Source organism: Eucyclogobius newberryi, unplaced genomic scaffold (genome assembly GCF_026437365.1).
Source record: "Eucyclogobius newberryi isolate DKJ021-1_F unplaced genomic scaffold, fEucNew1.0.hap1 SCAF_17, whole genome shotgun sequence".
NCBI classification, from domain to species: Eukaryota; Metazoa; Chordata; class Actinopteri; order Gobiiformes; family Gobiidae; genus Eucyclogobius; species Eucyclogobius newberryi.
Genome location: NW_027315801.1, coordinates 8,778,849 through 8,796,047, shown reverse-complemented (window position 1 = coordinate 8,796,047; position 17,199 = coordinate 8,778,849). Strand labels below are relative to the sequence as shown.

General features: G+C 40.6%; 1 protein-coding gene across 4 annotated transcripts in view; it reads right to left on the bottom strand.

Annotated features, from left to right (window-relative positions):
• iqsec1a (IQ motif and Sec7 domain ArfGEF 1a) overlaps positions 1-17,199 on the bottom strand; it is a 143,924-nt gene that overhangs the window by 79,361 nt on the left and 47,364 nt on the right. For 3 of the 4 annotated variants that reach the window (XM_072448940.1, XM_072448930.1, XM_072448939.1), the window contains one exon: positions 14,816-14,926. In XM_072448940.1, coding sequence (XP_072305041.1) covers positions 14,816-14,926 — 111 coding nt within the window. Of the gene's footprint in view, positions 1-14,810; positions 14,927-17,199 lie in introns of all 4 variants that reach the window. The other variant, XM_072448936.1, reaches the window with a different exon arrangement.

Genomic DNA, 17,199 nt, shown 5'->3' with positions numbered 1-17,199 from the left:
TGAGGCAGCAGGATTCTGTTGCGGTCGGTCTAGTAAAAAAAACTCCTATAAAAACGACTAGGAAACAGACACAGGAAACGCATACAAATCAGCGCTAAGCTAATTAAATGCCCTGCTTCTCTGGTGGACGATTCTCAAAAGTGGACCAACAGCAGACGGCTGTGTGGGAGGAGGTGGTTTGGATTATATTGACAATCGAAGAAGGGGGGGGGGGGGGGGGGGGGGGAGAATACAAGAGATTATAGACGGATCTCGCAGAACTTATTTTCCCACAAAGTTTGTCCATAGTTTCTCAAAGACGATGTGATGTGACTTTGCTCGGTGGACTTTCCTGACATGGCTCCTTTTCTATCTGAATAGGCTGTCAGATGCTGCTGAGTTAGCCGCGCTGATACAAAGACAGATACAGGCACTGAGGGTCACCAAAACAGCACATTCTTCATTTAAGTTTTCCACATTGACACACAATCTTAACTCCTTTTCATAATGTGTTATTTTTTTTATCTTCTGTTGGCGCCAGAGGTAAACGTAACGGAGCGTGCGTGACAGCTGAGGCGCAGTAGTCGATACGCTCTATAGGGGCCTTGTTCCTCCCATGAGACTTCACACACATGACAGAACCAGTGGCAGACAGAGGAAACAAGAGACTGAACAGACTGAAAACAGTGCCATCTCTTAAAGCGGCATTATCCCACTGTCTCCACTAGATGGCAGTGCACACCCTCTCCAGCAAATAAAACGGTATAATCAATAGTTGGCAAGGAAACGTATCCCTCAGGCTACTATTTGGAAGAAAGCAAGTGAACACAGTTTAAATGAGAAACATTAGTCAAATGTTAACCTTTGGAGATACTTAATTGGACAAGCAGGCAAATGAATAAATACGACTGATAAAATAAGATGCTGCTGCTCTTGAGAACTTTAACAAGGTAATACATGATCATTTAGTATGAATTAAATACAAGTTATGATTATAAGCTGGACACATTTAGTTTTAGTTTTAATATAGAAATATGTAAAAACAGGATTATTATTATATTAAACTATATAAAAAATAGTTTCTCACATTTCTCAGCTCCAATATGGTAAAACAATACATATTGTACGTACCATTTTAAACTGAATGATTTATTATGCAATGTGCATTTCTCATAACCAAAAGCAACACTTGTATGATCAGTTTAATATTGGATTTGGTCATTTAACGATTTGTGATTAATCCATCAATAAAACATGTCTTCCCTCATATTGAACTCTCTCGATTTGGGGGATGAATTAAAAAAAAAAAAAGGAAAAAAAAAAAAATTTGATATTGAGAGGCTTTTGATATACATTTGATGTAAAACAGACTTCTAACCATTACCTTTAACCCAAACCTCTTCCAAAGTCTAAACCCCATGGTGTTCAGGGGACTGGCCGACCTCTTGAAAAGACCCAAAGACCCAAAGTCACCTGAGACCCCGAACAGGAACAAGCGTGAGAAAATGACTGAATAAATGACGCTTCACTGTTTGGGGCTTAAGAGCCTCAGCTCCTCTCACTCATATTGGAACAGAAGCAGACAGCAGCAGCTCTGCGCTAGTGTGTGTGTGTCCCTGCGTGTGTGTGTCCCTGCGTGTGTGTGTCCCTGCGTGTGTGTGTCCCTGCGTGTGTGTGTCCCTGCATGTATGTGCGTCCATGCATGTATACGCGTCCCTGCATGTATACGCGTCCCTGCATGTATACGCGTCCCTGCATGTATACGCGTCCCTGCATGTATACGCGTCCCTGCATGTATACGCGTCCCTGCATGTATACGCGTCCCTACATGTATACTGCATGCGTGTGTCCCTGTATGTGTGTGTGTCCCTGCATGTGTGTGTGTCCCTGCATGTGTGTCCCTGCATATGTGTCCCTGCATATGTGTCCCTGCATATGTGTCCATGGCAGAGGACACAGTGCGCTCCAAAGATTCCTTCTGTCAGCAACTTTGCCCAAAGCCTCGACAGCATCACAGCCAGACAGAGAGACGAGCTCCTCATGTCCAGACAAAATATACACTGCACTGGGGTCAGCTCCACACGCTGGAGTCAGCTCCACACGTTGGAGTCAGCTCCACACGCTGGGGTCAGCTCCACACGCTGGGGTCAGCTCCGCACGCTGGAGTCAGCTCCACACACTGGGGTCAGCTCCGCACGCTGGGGTCAGCTCCACACGCTGGTGTCAGCTCCGCACGTTGGGGTCAGCTCCGCACTCTGGGGTCAGCTCCGCACTCTGGGGTCAGCTCCGCGCGCTGGGGTCAGCTCCGCGCGCTGGGGTCAGCTCCGCGCGCTGGGGTCAGCTCCGCGCGCTCCACACGCTGGGGTCAGCTCCACACGCTGGGGTCAGCTCCACACGCTGGGGTCAGCTCCACACGCTGGGGTCAGCTCCACACACTGGGGTCAGCTCCACACGCTGGGATCAGCTCCACACACTGGGGTCAGCTCCACACGCTGGGATCAGCTCCACACACTGGGGTCAGCTCCACACGCTGGGGTCAGCTCCACACGCTGGGATCAGCTCCACACACTGGAGTCAGCTCCACACGCTGGAGTCAGCTCCACACGCTGGAGTCAGCTCCACACGCTGGGGTCAGCTCCACGCGCTGGGGTCAGCTCCACGCGCTGGAGTCAGCTCCACACGCTGGGGTCAGCTCCACACACTGGGGTCAGCTCCACACACTGGGGTCAGCTCCACACACTGGGGTCAGCTCCACACACTGGGGTCAGCTCCACACACTGGGGTCAGCTCCACACACTGGGGTCAGCTCCACACACGAGGAGCGACAGGGCACTTTAAGAGGTCACTTTATTGCTATTGTATTATGTTATTACAAAGGCTAGTTTTTAATGTGGAAAAAATATCAAGAAGCAAAATACAGGTCAAGGCACTGGCAAATATTGTTATTTATGAGGTAAACTTTTCCTACATTGGGGAGCAAATTAACTATGGGTGTCACAACAATCGTTTATATTGATGGGAAATACTATCTCATCAAAAAAGCATTGTTCTCAAGAGTCACCAACTAAAATAATTGGACTCGATGGGAACGGTGACTGGTATGAGTGTTTTGTATTTATGGTTCTCTCTTCTCCATGAATCCAGGCTTGGAACTGGCAGAGTTTAATGAGAGTGAGCTCCAAATAAGTCAGCTCTGTTTTCAGGGACTTTTCTCCAGACTCAAATTATATATAATCCATTCTTTAGCGATTCAGACACTGCTGTACTGAGGCGACTGATTCAAAATACTTGGGTAAATTGGGTGATGTCCACAACAGCAGACGGAGAACCGCACTTTGAGTAATCTGATTTCTCTCTGATTGTTCATAGTTGTGGAGGTTTCGACACGGAACATTATGCAAACAAACTAAAAGAGAGCAAACTAATAAAGAGGGAGATTGAAAAAGTATATTTATAATGTATTTTAAAGCGTTGCGAAAGTGTCAGTTAATCCATCGATTTACTGACACGTGTCATCAGGTGTTTGAGATTTCCTCTGTTCCTGTAAACGCACCACAATCGGATTTTACTATCGGGTTATCTGATTGTCCTTGTGTAAATGTACCCGCTGACAAATTGAAACAACCAACTCAAGACCCTTTTTTCCATTATTCCTATACGTCATTTAAAAATCCACCTTTCCCTTCCTCATAAGACGCATGATCGCTTCTTTTGTCACACAATTGCTTTCTAGGTCCCATAATCCCAGTCATCTTGTGATCTTCCTTTTCTTCATCCCCTGCTCCGGTCACAGCCCTCTGCGCACCCCCAGATCCATCATAGAGTCATCCAGCCTCCTTTTTAATATTTCACAGCTCACACGCTCATACAAATCCCCCTTGTTGAGTAGTGGGGCAAATCACTTCTTCTCCAAGTCCTATTTCCTGTGTGGAAGTGCAGCGGTCGCCCCGCCTTGCTCCTTTCCCCTCTATTCTCGATGTGAGCGGCGATGGGGAGCGATGGAATTGCAAATGCAGAGTATCAGAGCGAAGGAAAGATCTGAGCCCGATATTACCAAGGCCCAAAGCTGATGAAAGGATAAGAAAATGACACAATATTACTAATCTTCCACTATGGATCTCATTTTCGAAAGAGCGGTGTTGCCTGGCTATTTGAGTCAAGGAAACGGTGTTGCCTGGATAGAAAAATAAACAAGATGCTATAAGACATGTTAACGGTCCGAGGTATTATTAGATCATATTTCAAGGCAGCTTTTTTCTACAGTTCATTTTGGTTTTCCCTTATGAGGTCAGCTGTTTTGCCCTCTAGTATATTAGGATTGTAATAATGTTATGCTTTCTGATATAACCGTGGTCATTTATTCAGGCTGGAGTCTGGCACAAATATAGAACTAAATTATGACTCTTGTGGCTTGTTTAAATCCACATTTGATACAGCTGAAGCAGTTATAAAGGGAAGAAATAAAGACAATGTACTTGATATATCTATGGCATTCCATTTTATGTGTTTATTAATTTATGGTTTGACTTAGAACCAATTCGGATTTACATTCAAATGGAACATGTTACAACTGTTTACTACATTACCACAGTGGAAATTAGTCAAAGTATAATTATGGTTTTGGTTTGATGACCACATCCAGGTAACAACTGTAAAAATCTTTAGCACTGCTTTTATTTCTTTGTGGCCAGTTCAGTAAATCATGGAAACTGGGCTGGGCTATGCCCTAAAGGGCAGTTTAGCAGCACTGCTGGCAGCCCTTTTACGCTGTTGGATGTTTTTACTTTATCACATTCACTATGCGAGTTATCTGAAGTGCAGACTGTCCTAATTCTCATGCTTACCCTACAGCGCCATTTTTTTTTGTAGCACAACTTTGCTTCGCCCATTCACTCATTGTTGACTATTTTCTCAAAGCAGAAGTAAGTATGTATTGTCTTCGACATGGGCTTTTTTCCAAGTTATTGCCACAGGGACTGGGGTAATGGCCACGGGCGACTGGGGTAATGGCCACGGGCGACTGGGGTAATGGCCACGGGCGACTGGGGTAATGGCCACGGGCGACTGGGGTAATGGCCACGGGCGACTGGGGTAATGGCCACGGGCGACTGGGGTAATGGCCACGGGCGACTGGGGTAATGGCCACGGGCGACTGGGGTAATGGCCACGGGCGACTGGGGTAATGGCCACGGGCGACTGGGGTAATCGCCTGTGTTGTAACAGTTGCAACGATGCCTTTGCGGGTCAATAGGCCCTGCTGGGGCTCGGCCCAATCAAACTGATATATTGCCCAGATACAGATCGTGTTGGTTGGGAACGTTAACTTCTGCCAGATTAGACTCAACCGCTACAAACACATGTTTTACCTATATCTCTAGGGCCCCTAAATCATAGTGCCTAGTACTGAAACTGTGCCCTGTTAACGGTGTTCCTGCTGAGCGTGTGATGAGTGTATTTTGCACACAGCAGCACAAGTCAAAGACAAATTTCCCTTGGGGGAAAATAAAGTATATCGTATTGTATTTTAAAGTATCTTGGCATATAATATTATACATTTCTAAAGGTGGTAGATTTACTGTAAACTAAAACAGACCAAAGACACAAGATGCTCCAAAGGAAATGTTTTGACATTTTCCTTGACGTGTTGTGGCTAAAATGTCACACGTGCTCTCGACACCTGTGCTCTGTCGGCGCACATCTGTGAGGCCTCCCATTACCGCTGATGGGAGCTTTTACCACCGCTGCATTCACTCCAGCTGCCTTTCCCTAAAACGCACACCCACTTGTATAATTGTGCCGCTTTTTCATGTATGCACACAGCCAGTTGCAGAGGGAGAGATAACTAAATTAGTATTCAGGACAGAGAGTGGAGGCATGACAATTTTATAGATTATGTCACCGATCAGGCAGGTTGTGGGCTTGAGGTTACAGGCCTGGTTTATTACAATGATAACAAGGTGACATGGGACATTGTGGAGAATATGACATAAGGCGGTGTTACACTGGGCATGTCCGATACGGCATCTAAGGCAAACTGTGCAGGGGTGCTAACAACCAGAGCAAACTTTGAACTACAGAAAGACCTGACATGGGTGTTAAGGTGAGCTAGCTGTCCTACAAGAGAGAACAAATGTGATTTCATGATGAACTCACTCAAAGCAATGTTTAAAGTACACATTTCTTTAATATCGCATTTCAGCTACTGCAGCAACTACGGCTATAGTTCAGGTACCGAAAAAATATCCACCCTTTCCAACTAAAAATACTAAAAGGCAGTGACTGAACTATTGAAACGTGTACATTCACTAAAAACATTTGTCCAGTTAACATAATCCATAAGATTGGTTTCATTTAAAGTGAAACCAATCTTAAAAAAGAAGAGAATGAAAGCAAAAGTCTCTGATACATTGTTCTGATTTAAATGCTTTTAAATGGTTTCTAGAGGAAAACATGGTCCTCTAAATTTGACTGAAAACAACAGACGACTAAAATACTCAAAGTAAAAATCAACCAAAACATATCAGAGGATAAAGACACGTGCACCCCGTCAGAGCCCGGGGAGTCAAATACATAAATAAACATTACTTTAGTTTCTGCAAATCCTGCGTCATTTATCCTGAGCTAACTCATGTTGTTACCATGGATACCATCAGCATTAGCAGCAACAAAACTGAAGGCCAAAAGTCTCATCATGTGGTTTGCTAATGTTGTTATGAAAATTATGAAAATGGAAAGCAGTGAGGGAGAGGTTTTTGGAGAGAGCAGCGAGTTCTGTTCGACAAAATGTCTGCACAAATCAGTTAGTACCAGAACCAGAATTAATGACGCACAGGTGCCAGTCAGGAATATTCACTGAACACCACACACCCAATGACTTGGGACATCAGGCATTTTGTACTCATTTCTTCAGAATAGATTGTACCCATTTAAATGTCTGATAAAAGCCAGAAACTGTGTGCAGAGAGTCAAACTTTTAACAGCACAACAGAATGAAACGCAAAATTAGAAGACTGGATCGAAGGGCAACAAATGTATTTGCAGATACTTTTATTTCATTTAATGATCAGTTATTAGCTAGCAAAACACTTGTAAATATGATATTTTGACCTACATTATAGCTAAAGTGGTGCCTCTTGAGGATATATTGATAAGATACACTTCATTTCATTTCTAGTTTTTCCATCAAAAACAATAAATTGACTGGTTGCCCGAGTGATTTTACAAGTATTATTTTACTCAGTCATGAAACTTCTCACCGCACGTTTGAGTTTATAGAGTCCAGATATCAATACAGAAATTGATAACCTTTATAAACAAAAATATCAAGCCTTAAACACTCACGTTACACATTAATTAACAACATTTATCAAGGATTACGTGCAGGCAGCTCCAGATTGTACCACGTCTTCTAGTATTCAAACTTGTATTACTGCATTAATGCCTTTAGCAGCCCTTAACTTCTAGCACTAGAACACATGTTGTATGGACCGTGGGACGAGACAAACCCCATGAAATAAGACACTTTTGATTTAACAATAACATTTTCCATTCATGTAATGTAAACCGTTTTGGGGCAGATTAGTGGCAATAAAAAAGTATATTACGAGATATTCCTCCACTCTAATGACACTTCTTGTGGCATTTTGAACACGAGATAGTGTGGTACAAAATCATGTCCTATGCTTCGTATTCTATAGATAAGGTTAGCAGTTTTCCACACCGCGATGGTACATACGCCTATATTTCAAAATGTTCGAGCCGCCTTGTATCTGAAAGTGCAGTGACAGTTACCATCGCATTTCCCATATAGTGATTAGAACATATAGAAACACATTCACAGCTGGGTAAATAGATTATGCGAAAAGCAGTTTGGGACTGGGACAAAATGCAAATACAAACAACTATCTTTCTTCTCATGTCCTAAAGGAAACACATAATAAATGAAGTAACTGGCACCAAAAGCCCCCGCTAGATTCAAAACAACTAATCTATTACCAGCGAGGCCCAGAGATCTCATTCTTAAGCGTGTGTTCAAGCGATCGCCTTCTGCTTTTCAGCGTGGAGCCTGTAATTAACTCGGAGGAAATGTGATGACGAAACAGCAGCGGCAAACATCAAAGACAACCGGCCGATTTCCCAAGAGCTACAAAGTATTATGGAAGTGTGCCCTCTGCTTCACAGCCTTGTTAAATCATTGAGTCTTTGTAATTTCCCATCTGCCTGAATCAAACGTTTACAATGCTAACAGCTGAAAATAAAAGAGGTCAATAAAGGGAGGGAAAAGAAATCAACATGTGCTTGGATAAAAGAAGGCAGTGTTATTGTGTGTTTTTCAATCCCGGTTTGATAGCGGCTTCCTCCATGTTCCAAACAGGACTGCTAGCTGCCACGTTCAATAAATGTTTACTGTGTCGTAAAGCCCTTCTCCTCCTGACCTCAGACGGAGCCAAGGTCTGTGCAGAAATGAAATCGCTGCAGAAGAGGACACGTTACGGAGAGATTTCAATTTGTTGGGGTTTCTTGATAGACAGTAAAATTGAGGAGGAGGAGCAGGGATTTAGTAAAGCAGGAGTTCAGGGGTACCGGCGTTATATCTTCAAACCACAGCTGTAAAAACATGAACCTACGAGAATAATATGGATGGACGTAACTGTGGATGATAAAGCGATCTGTCCTTATCTTGGTTGTAGTTTGTAACTTGGCAACAATACTGAGAAGGGCAATTTGTTTAACTCAATATACACACAAAGGACTGCAACTAATTATTATTTTAGTAGTCACATTTAGACTATTTAAATACATTATAAACTATAGAATTATTGTAGGAAAATCAGACATTTTTGGTAGATTTTTTTATTTATTTAATAATACTTAATAACAAATACCAAAATACCATTTTATAACAGTTTGTATAGTCCACATAACAATTCTGACACGTCTGCGATTATCTCTTATTAGCCATTTAGAGTCATGCAATTAATTGAATAAGTTGCAGTCCTATAAAAATCCTGGGCATCTTAATAATGTTAATGAAATGTTGAAAAAAACTAATTACAGGCAACAAACAAACTGGCCTTTCCCAAAGATAAAGAGCAGACACTGAGGTAAACTCTAATCTTAAACGACACAAAAAAAACAAGAATCATAAGAGGAATCCAGATCTGTCAGCTGCCACAATAAGACAAATCATTGTAGACAAAACATTTCCTCTTTGATCAATGTAATGAAGGAATAGGATCAATAATTCCAGGAAATGAAACATTGTTGTTGATCTAATCATAATATTTCAAAATTTCTCGTTGCACTCGTGTCCACTGCATTAACCCCGCCGCTGTGAGGGTCAAGTCATTTACACAAATCGATAAAATGTGCAGTGTTATTATGGCAGTGGTAGTGTGCACGCACATAATCACAGAAGAGGAAATGGAGAATAATCTAAAGGTAAGTTATGATTCAAATCACTTTTGCAGGACACAAGTAAATAGAACAGCGAGGGCTTAGCAGTATCACTCTTCAGAGAGATTTACACTTTTATTTACAGCTACATGGAAAAAACATTCTACTTTAAAAGGAGATCGTCTCAAAACAGGTCACATAATATCTAAGTCACTAGGCCCAACTACAATCCCATGGGCTGCCAGTTATTTAATCTGCATATGGAGGAATTCTAGGCTCACTGAGCTGCAGAGGCTGCAGTAGCACTGATTCATGATCGGAGCAGGTGCTGAACTTTAGGTAGTGAAAGTTCAGATCAGAGAAGACGCATAGGATTTAGTCGGAACTGGCTACAACTGAATCTTTTTATACAAAGGAACAGGCAATCCAAATGAGAGACTCATTCTACTTTCTGATTGAAACATGAGCCACATCACCAACATATCCAATGTTATTTAGGGGAGAAATAATCAACATTATAATTATTAATTTAAAAAAAGCGATATTTTGATTTGAACATGGATACCTCATATCTGGGAATAGAATATGAATATAAATTCTACATACTCTCCTTTTTGATATAATTTAATATAATTTGCTTTATTTTGGATTAAATATAAAATTTGATGTCTCTTGCCTGCTTTATAAGCATTAGATTGTCTGAAATGAAAACTAATTTGCAGAAGATGAGAAGAAATGAGCGAGGGAAGCACATCACAACATCACATAAGGATATAGGCACTAATGGAATGTGATGGTTTCTTCAGACTGACAACAAGTCGCCTCAGCACTGCTGTATATGCAGTATCGCCCATAGGCCCATAATAATGCATGTAAATTGAGGCTGTACTTGAATAATAGCAACCAAAATAAACAGCAGGCTTAAGTTATATTATGCGTCTGTTCATTATTTGCCAATATTATGCAAAAAGCCACTACAATTATGATTTCTTCTTATTAAAAATATGCAAACAAACCAGCCTGATGGATGTCGGCTCACAGCTGATTCTCATGCTAAGTTAAGGAGAGTATTTTCATTTTGGCCGATGTTTAAGCAGACTCAGTTTAGCTGTATCATTTCTCTGGATTTTGACCATGCCACATTTTCTTGTGGTTAACATGTTTTCCTGGACCGAGGAGGAGGAGGATTATGAGCTGATCATGTCTTCAACACGGACAACAGGCTGTGACGTGGATTTACACACAGCGCGCAGACTTTGTGTTTGGGGGTGGATATAAGGACCACTCTACACCTTCAGTTCTTCTTATCTGTAAGCTGATAAACTGGGATTTGTTTGGGTCAATGTAAAGTGTTAAATCTGTGCTGTTTATTTATTTACAGATTGACCAGATTCATTTAAACCCAAATCTCTTGCATCTTAAAAGGCAGACGGTGTGAAAACATGAAATACAGCAGTTCATCATTAAACAGTTAAATTACACCCGGCAAGTGCGCAACACAATGTAAAATGCGGTTACCCTGGTCACTAGAGCCCTTTTGCGGTTTTAGTGATCTTAGCGTGGAATGGCAATATTACGGTTCCTGTGACTGACAACATCACTTGAACAACTGAAAACAGGCAGAACATTTCAGAGAGTAGTAACAACATTGTCCTGATCCAAATACAAGACACATTTCTGAAATTAAGACCAGAGCTACACGCCCTCAAAAATCATTTCTGCTTCAGTTTATTCAACACAGTCCAGTGGCACTATCTCATCTTCATTAAGGTAAACTGTTTATCAGCTAAGGCCTCCTCCTCCTTTTTTAATAACTTTTTATTTGTCCTTGTGCAACACCCACAGCAACATATTGCAATTCAAAATGTTCTCTGCTTGTTATTTGATGGCTTTTTGTCACTTCTTTTTAGTATGTTACCAATAGGAGCTCAAGCCCCTGACCCGTTCACCCCTTAAGGGCTCTTTATTTACTTGTTTTTTGTTTTTGCATATGCTTTAACTGCCTGGTCTGTGCCTATATATACATTTGATGAGCATTTTATTAGGTTTATCAATCGCGCCTCCTTTCTCCAGCTGCCATTTGTGCAGAGCTCAAAAAACAGAGGGAGGGAGTGGGTTCCTATGTAAAGACGTGCTCCTGTTTTAGTGCTACAGAGCAGGTTTTTATTATAAATCATAAATCATGAACTGCATAAATAGATACTTACATTCTCTAAATAACAAACAAAATTGTAAACCTGCAACAACTCAAGTTTTGTGAATGCTTATGGCGATATATCGATACAGAATCACACGATAAACACAAATTTTGTGAGAAGAACTCAGAGACACTCCAGCCAAAGACTAAAACAAAATACTAAAAACAAAGAGGTGCACAAACTTTTATGCTCACTATTAAGGCCCCCGAGAAATGACAAGCCTTTTTTATCAAGCCTTTTCCTTAGTATCAAAACTGAGTTTCAGTATAGACCCTTCCAAAAGTGATGCGTTTAGAACAGCTGCGCACGCATAAGCCTTTCCTCTTAATGGCCAGCAAAATATATCATTTAGTTGTTTGTAGACAGAGCAGCAGGATGTTGCCAACAAGTATTAATGCTGTGTTCCAGTCCCCGGAGGTTGTATTTTCCATGTTCTGACTAGTAATATGTGCAATTACTGTTGTGATTCATGTGCAATTACTGTGACACATATTCATGTGCAATTACTGTCGTGATCACATTCAATGGTATTTATGTATTTATTTATTTGTCTATGGGAGTTTTTGTTTATAGGAGATCTTCTACTGAAAGTGTTTTTCAGACTTCCTATAAGTGATCTGTTCTTTTCTTATGTATCTACCTCTGTATCTTCCTGCGTTGCACCAATGAAATTTCCCCATGTGGGACAATAAAGGATTATCTTATCTTATCTTATCTTAAATTCGGAACATTTTGGCATCTCGGAATTCCTGATTGGAAACTCCTGTTTTCAACCGATTTAGCCAATCCAACATGGCTACGCTCTGCAATTGGATCAGGTTTTACATCCAACAGTTCAAACAGTTATTGCCTGCTATGTTTTTAGTGCATTATTGTCCAGAAGAACCTTAGATTTAAGACATTTTTCACTACATGTAGTACTGTTTTCTAATGAGGCTCTGGTGTGGCACACACGTGGTCCAGAGGCCAAAACAGGAGGCTCATGTCAACTCTCCCATTGAAATCTCATCAGCGCTAACTCCTGGAAAGGTAGCGGCTAATGGAATACAGGCTTTTGTTTACCAAGACTGGACAGGTCTAATGTGACAACACAAATATGTAAACACAATGACGACTGCTTCTAATAAGCTTTTCAAATTTTGTGTTGCCGGAAACACATTTTTGTCGCATCTTGTTTTACAACCTTGAAGCTGACGATTTATTTATAATTTTAAACAAGTTTGACATAGAAACTGGATTGTGAGTCTTCAATCTCAGTGGTTTGGGCTTCAGGCTGCAATATAAGGAACAGGTCTTAAGCAAAACAAGCAGAGGACAAACAGGAAAATGCGAAGTAAATAAAGAAAATATCAAACAATTAAACGATTCAGGCTCTTCTCGGGGGTATGTTTCCTCTAATACATTGTAGTAGCAGCAGCCCGGCTCAGCTCGCGACGTGATTGGCTGTCCCCGGAGACCCGCCCCCTCGGCACTAAGCCTGATGACTGAGCCTATCCATCTGATCACTTTCTACAATATAAACAGGAGACAAATTCTACAGGTGAGCTGGCAAACCTTTTATAGACATCAGGGTCAGATTGAAAATAAATGTGTCCACAACAAAGACGAACCTACAGCATGTCTCTAATAACCGGCACTATTTTCTAATGATTGTGAAATTACAATGCAATTTGCCAACATAACATCTATAATATAAGCAATTTAATTTTGTCGATTGTTCATTCTTTAATACACCAGATATCCACACTATAACTCAAAAAAGGTTTCTTGAATTGTTTTATAATGGTCTTGACCACATACTGGTACTAAAGGTCTACCTCCTTCTTCTACACCCTTTAATTTTTATTATTATCAAGCACTTTCATTAGTACTGAAATTAAATATTAGGAAAAAATATCAATTTCTTTTGGAATGTTTTGACAACACCACAACCACAAGCCAAGACAGTTCTGATAAACTTTATGAAATCCAAATTACTACATTGCAAGTACATAATTTAGCTGAAAAACAACCAAAAGTGCCCTGAAAACAACTAGAGAGGCTTTGTAGAACGCCATTGTTGATGTTCTTACTCATCACAAACTACTGTACTGCAAGTGCACTTCTAAATATAGCCCCCCCATCCCCTCGACACCCTCTATTTTAGCCTGCACGAGTCAGAAGTAGGCTATGGTTACGGCTGACATTGCTGTTTAATGATGTTGCAATAAGCATCTTTGAAGAACTTGGCGCTACTGTACAAAGTATGTCCCACTGCCTTCTAGCTCCATGCGCCACAGCACAAGCTAATAGTGGATTCACTTTCTCAGCCATCATAGTTAATTAGTCATAATGAGATCTTCTCACAATATATTCACAAAATTTTACTCCAAAAAAAAAGGAAAAGAAGACCGCTATGCCATTAAGAGACCAGCTGCAAAGAATTGGTCCAGACTTTAGATCTGTCAAGCTGTCGTGACCCATCTGCCATAGAGAGGCTAATTATCAACTCTGCAATGACAAGATGAAGAAGTTCAAATAATACAGCGGCACCCAAGGGAGACACCAGAGACCGAGTTGGCAAAATATAATAAACACTGAATCGACATCTGACCCTGTGACAATCTGGACAGAAAAGTTATATTGTGATTCAAAGCGTCTCTGATAAATAAAGCTTTAAAGCTCAAAATATACAAACGCAGTCTAACAGAATATCTATTGGTCCGTCTTCGCCTTGCTCTGAGTGACAGGCGTATCCAACCAACCACAGTAAAGCGTGAAGTCGACAGCTTTATTTGCAGTTTAGTTTGATACCCAGACACTAATTCTAATTCTTCTGATATTAAAACTTGCCCTGTCATAATCATTTATATATCGACTTCTCGTTCAATATATAATAGTTGGAATCCTATTTTTGAGGGTCAATGGTTATAGTTAGTTAAGAGTTTTTAACCCTAACCCTGTGGTATAATAAGATTTGAGCTGTAGAACCTTAAACTTAAAACAAAAAAGATTGACTAGAATAAACTACAAAAGCTCAAGAGCTCATTTTCTTGTCCCTTTTCTTACAAAATCGTTAAAAAAACAGCCTTAAGCGCCTCCATGTTTGTTTTTCTAGTTGCACGTTTTGGTCAATTAACTGAATTTGAGTGCCCTCTGGTGGTCATTTACCAGAACACAGCCATGACATTAGAAACAGTGGGAAATACTGTATAAATGAAGCTACGGTGCGAGAATTGAGCATAAATGATCCTTTACTTTACCCAAAAGAAGCAGATTTCCACTGACGACATGGTGTGGCCCTCCTGCAGCCCGCCCTGGACGTGAGCCTCCCGGGGTTTTCCGTGACCTCCAGAGGTAAAGAGGCGTGTCTCCTATAACAAAATAGCACAAGCCATATTAGGGCAGAATGCGTTTCCTGTGGCGCTGACATGAAAGGGCAAAAGGAAAAAGAGGTGAACAGGAGAGGAGAGGTGCTGCACTGTAATCATTCTGGCTCTTGTGAGGTGTTCCTGTGGGGCCCGCTGACTTTTGGGTGACTTTTTTTTTTTTCACACACCGTCAGCATAATATTTCAGAAGAGGAATATTTCAGTGGCACAGAAAAGAGAAGTTCCTGAGTCACGAAGCTGCAATAATAGTAAAGAAATATATTGGTGTAATTCTGGTGCATATTCAGGGGATTGCAAAGAAAAAAGATTATTTATTAAATCATACAAATTTGCTATAAACTGTATTAGTTGCAGTACAACTTTGCCTCCCATAATATCTAAGATTATAATATCTAACTTTTCTCCCTTGGCAAAGTAAATTTAAATATCTACTTTATACTTGAATTGTTTGTTTATGCTGTCATTTTTAATGCTGTTTTAAGAGTTTAAGAGTTATGTTCCCATTTTACACTTGTTTTCAAATTAGTTTTTTTACACAAAAGGCAAATAAATTGTACTGAACGCAACTATAATTTTTAGATCCTTTCTTGAGAAGTGAGTAATGACAGAACCATCACAATAACCAGAATATCTTTGAAATCCAACAGAAATGTGCCTTTAAATGTTATTTGTTGAGTTTTAGCAATGAAACAAAATGTGAAAAGACTGTAAAATGACCCGTTAAATGACAGAAATATCACTATACCCTTGTTTGAAAGATTATAATGCACAAAAAATTCACAACAGCGAGAGTAATGTTTCATATTTGTTCATATCTGCACAAACAAAGTACTTTCCCAGTGAGAACACTACAGTACGCTTCAAGTGCACCAAACACAGGAGGTGAGATCAACTCCTCAGAGACGCCCAAAGTTGACTTCCCACTCCCCAGACACTTCCTCCAACTCCTCCAGGGCCATGATCTACAGCTCATTATGAAGACAAGAATGAGGATTGATGGCAAATCAAGATCTTTGCTTTTCAGTTCAGTTCCTTCCACAGAGTGACCGGGCGGCACACCCCTGCTGCAACGCTAATTTGTCCGTCAATCTCCCATCGGCGTTCTCCTGTCGCCATGAATGAGGCTCCAAAACTGCTGAAGTCCTCCACATAAAGAAACCGCAGATCTGGACTGGACTTGGAGGTGCTGAATCCCAATTAGGTTGTTGATGGTTTAAAATTAAGCAAGAGACGAGTTTAATGTGGTTTTGTGGAACATTCTATTTTGTATTTATTGAATTATGGGCATCTTATTGCTACGTGAGCAGACTCGCTGACCCACAGATCGAACCTGACATTCCAGCCAAGAAAAAGCATGACACAGACTCCTGCTTGTCTCTATGTAAAAGTCACATAGTGCAACTTTAAAATGTGTTTTGCAAATTCTATGTGATTATGCAACTTCATTTCATCACCTACTTCACAAAATAACTCACTTCAACCTTTTGCCTAAAAGCAGCACAACAGCAGAAACAAATTTAAAATGCTTAGTAAGTTGTATGTTCTTATTTTGTTTCTGCCCCAGATCTTTATAGAAGCTGTGGTTGCGTCATACATACAGTACAGTATATACAGTACACCATTGTATTATGCAATCACGCTTGCATGGATAACAGGGCTTTTTCATTATAGAATGCAAACTTTAAACAATTTGATTTTATCCCAGTGGTTTATAGAGTGAGTGCATATCTCCCAAGACTATTGATCCAAACTAGGACAAAAGTTGTGCTAATCTAAGGCTAAACAAGCATTAAAGTGTCCTATCTTACCCAGATAGAAGCAGGTATACATTGCAACTTAGTTTGTCTGCTGTAATGGTCTTCTGAATCCTTATAGTCCGTGGCCAAATCCAAATAAAAAGTGTGATAGTGACAAAAACACATCTCAATATTTGATTATTTGATTATGAATTGACAATATTCAGACAATGATATGACAAACCATCAGAAATGTGCTAAAACCAGCCTGTAAAAGTCAGGAGGTTTAAGTACCACACAATACATAAATGCTATGTAAAATCAAGACGATGCGTTGATGATTATGTTATTCATTTTTCAACACAACTTCCATCTCTAATGTCTACTTCTAAATGTTACAGTATCTTTTGCCATGTTTCCTGTACAACACGCAATACCGTATCATTGGTCCCTTTGCAGTGACTTTGGTGACTTGATATCCGATTCCTCTCAGTCGCCTTCACTTAGAGCGCTTTTGTCC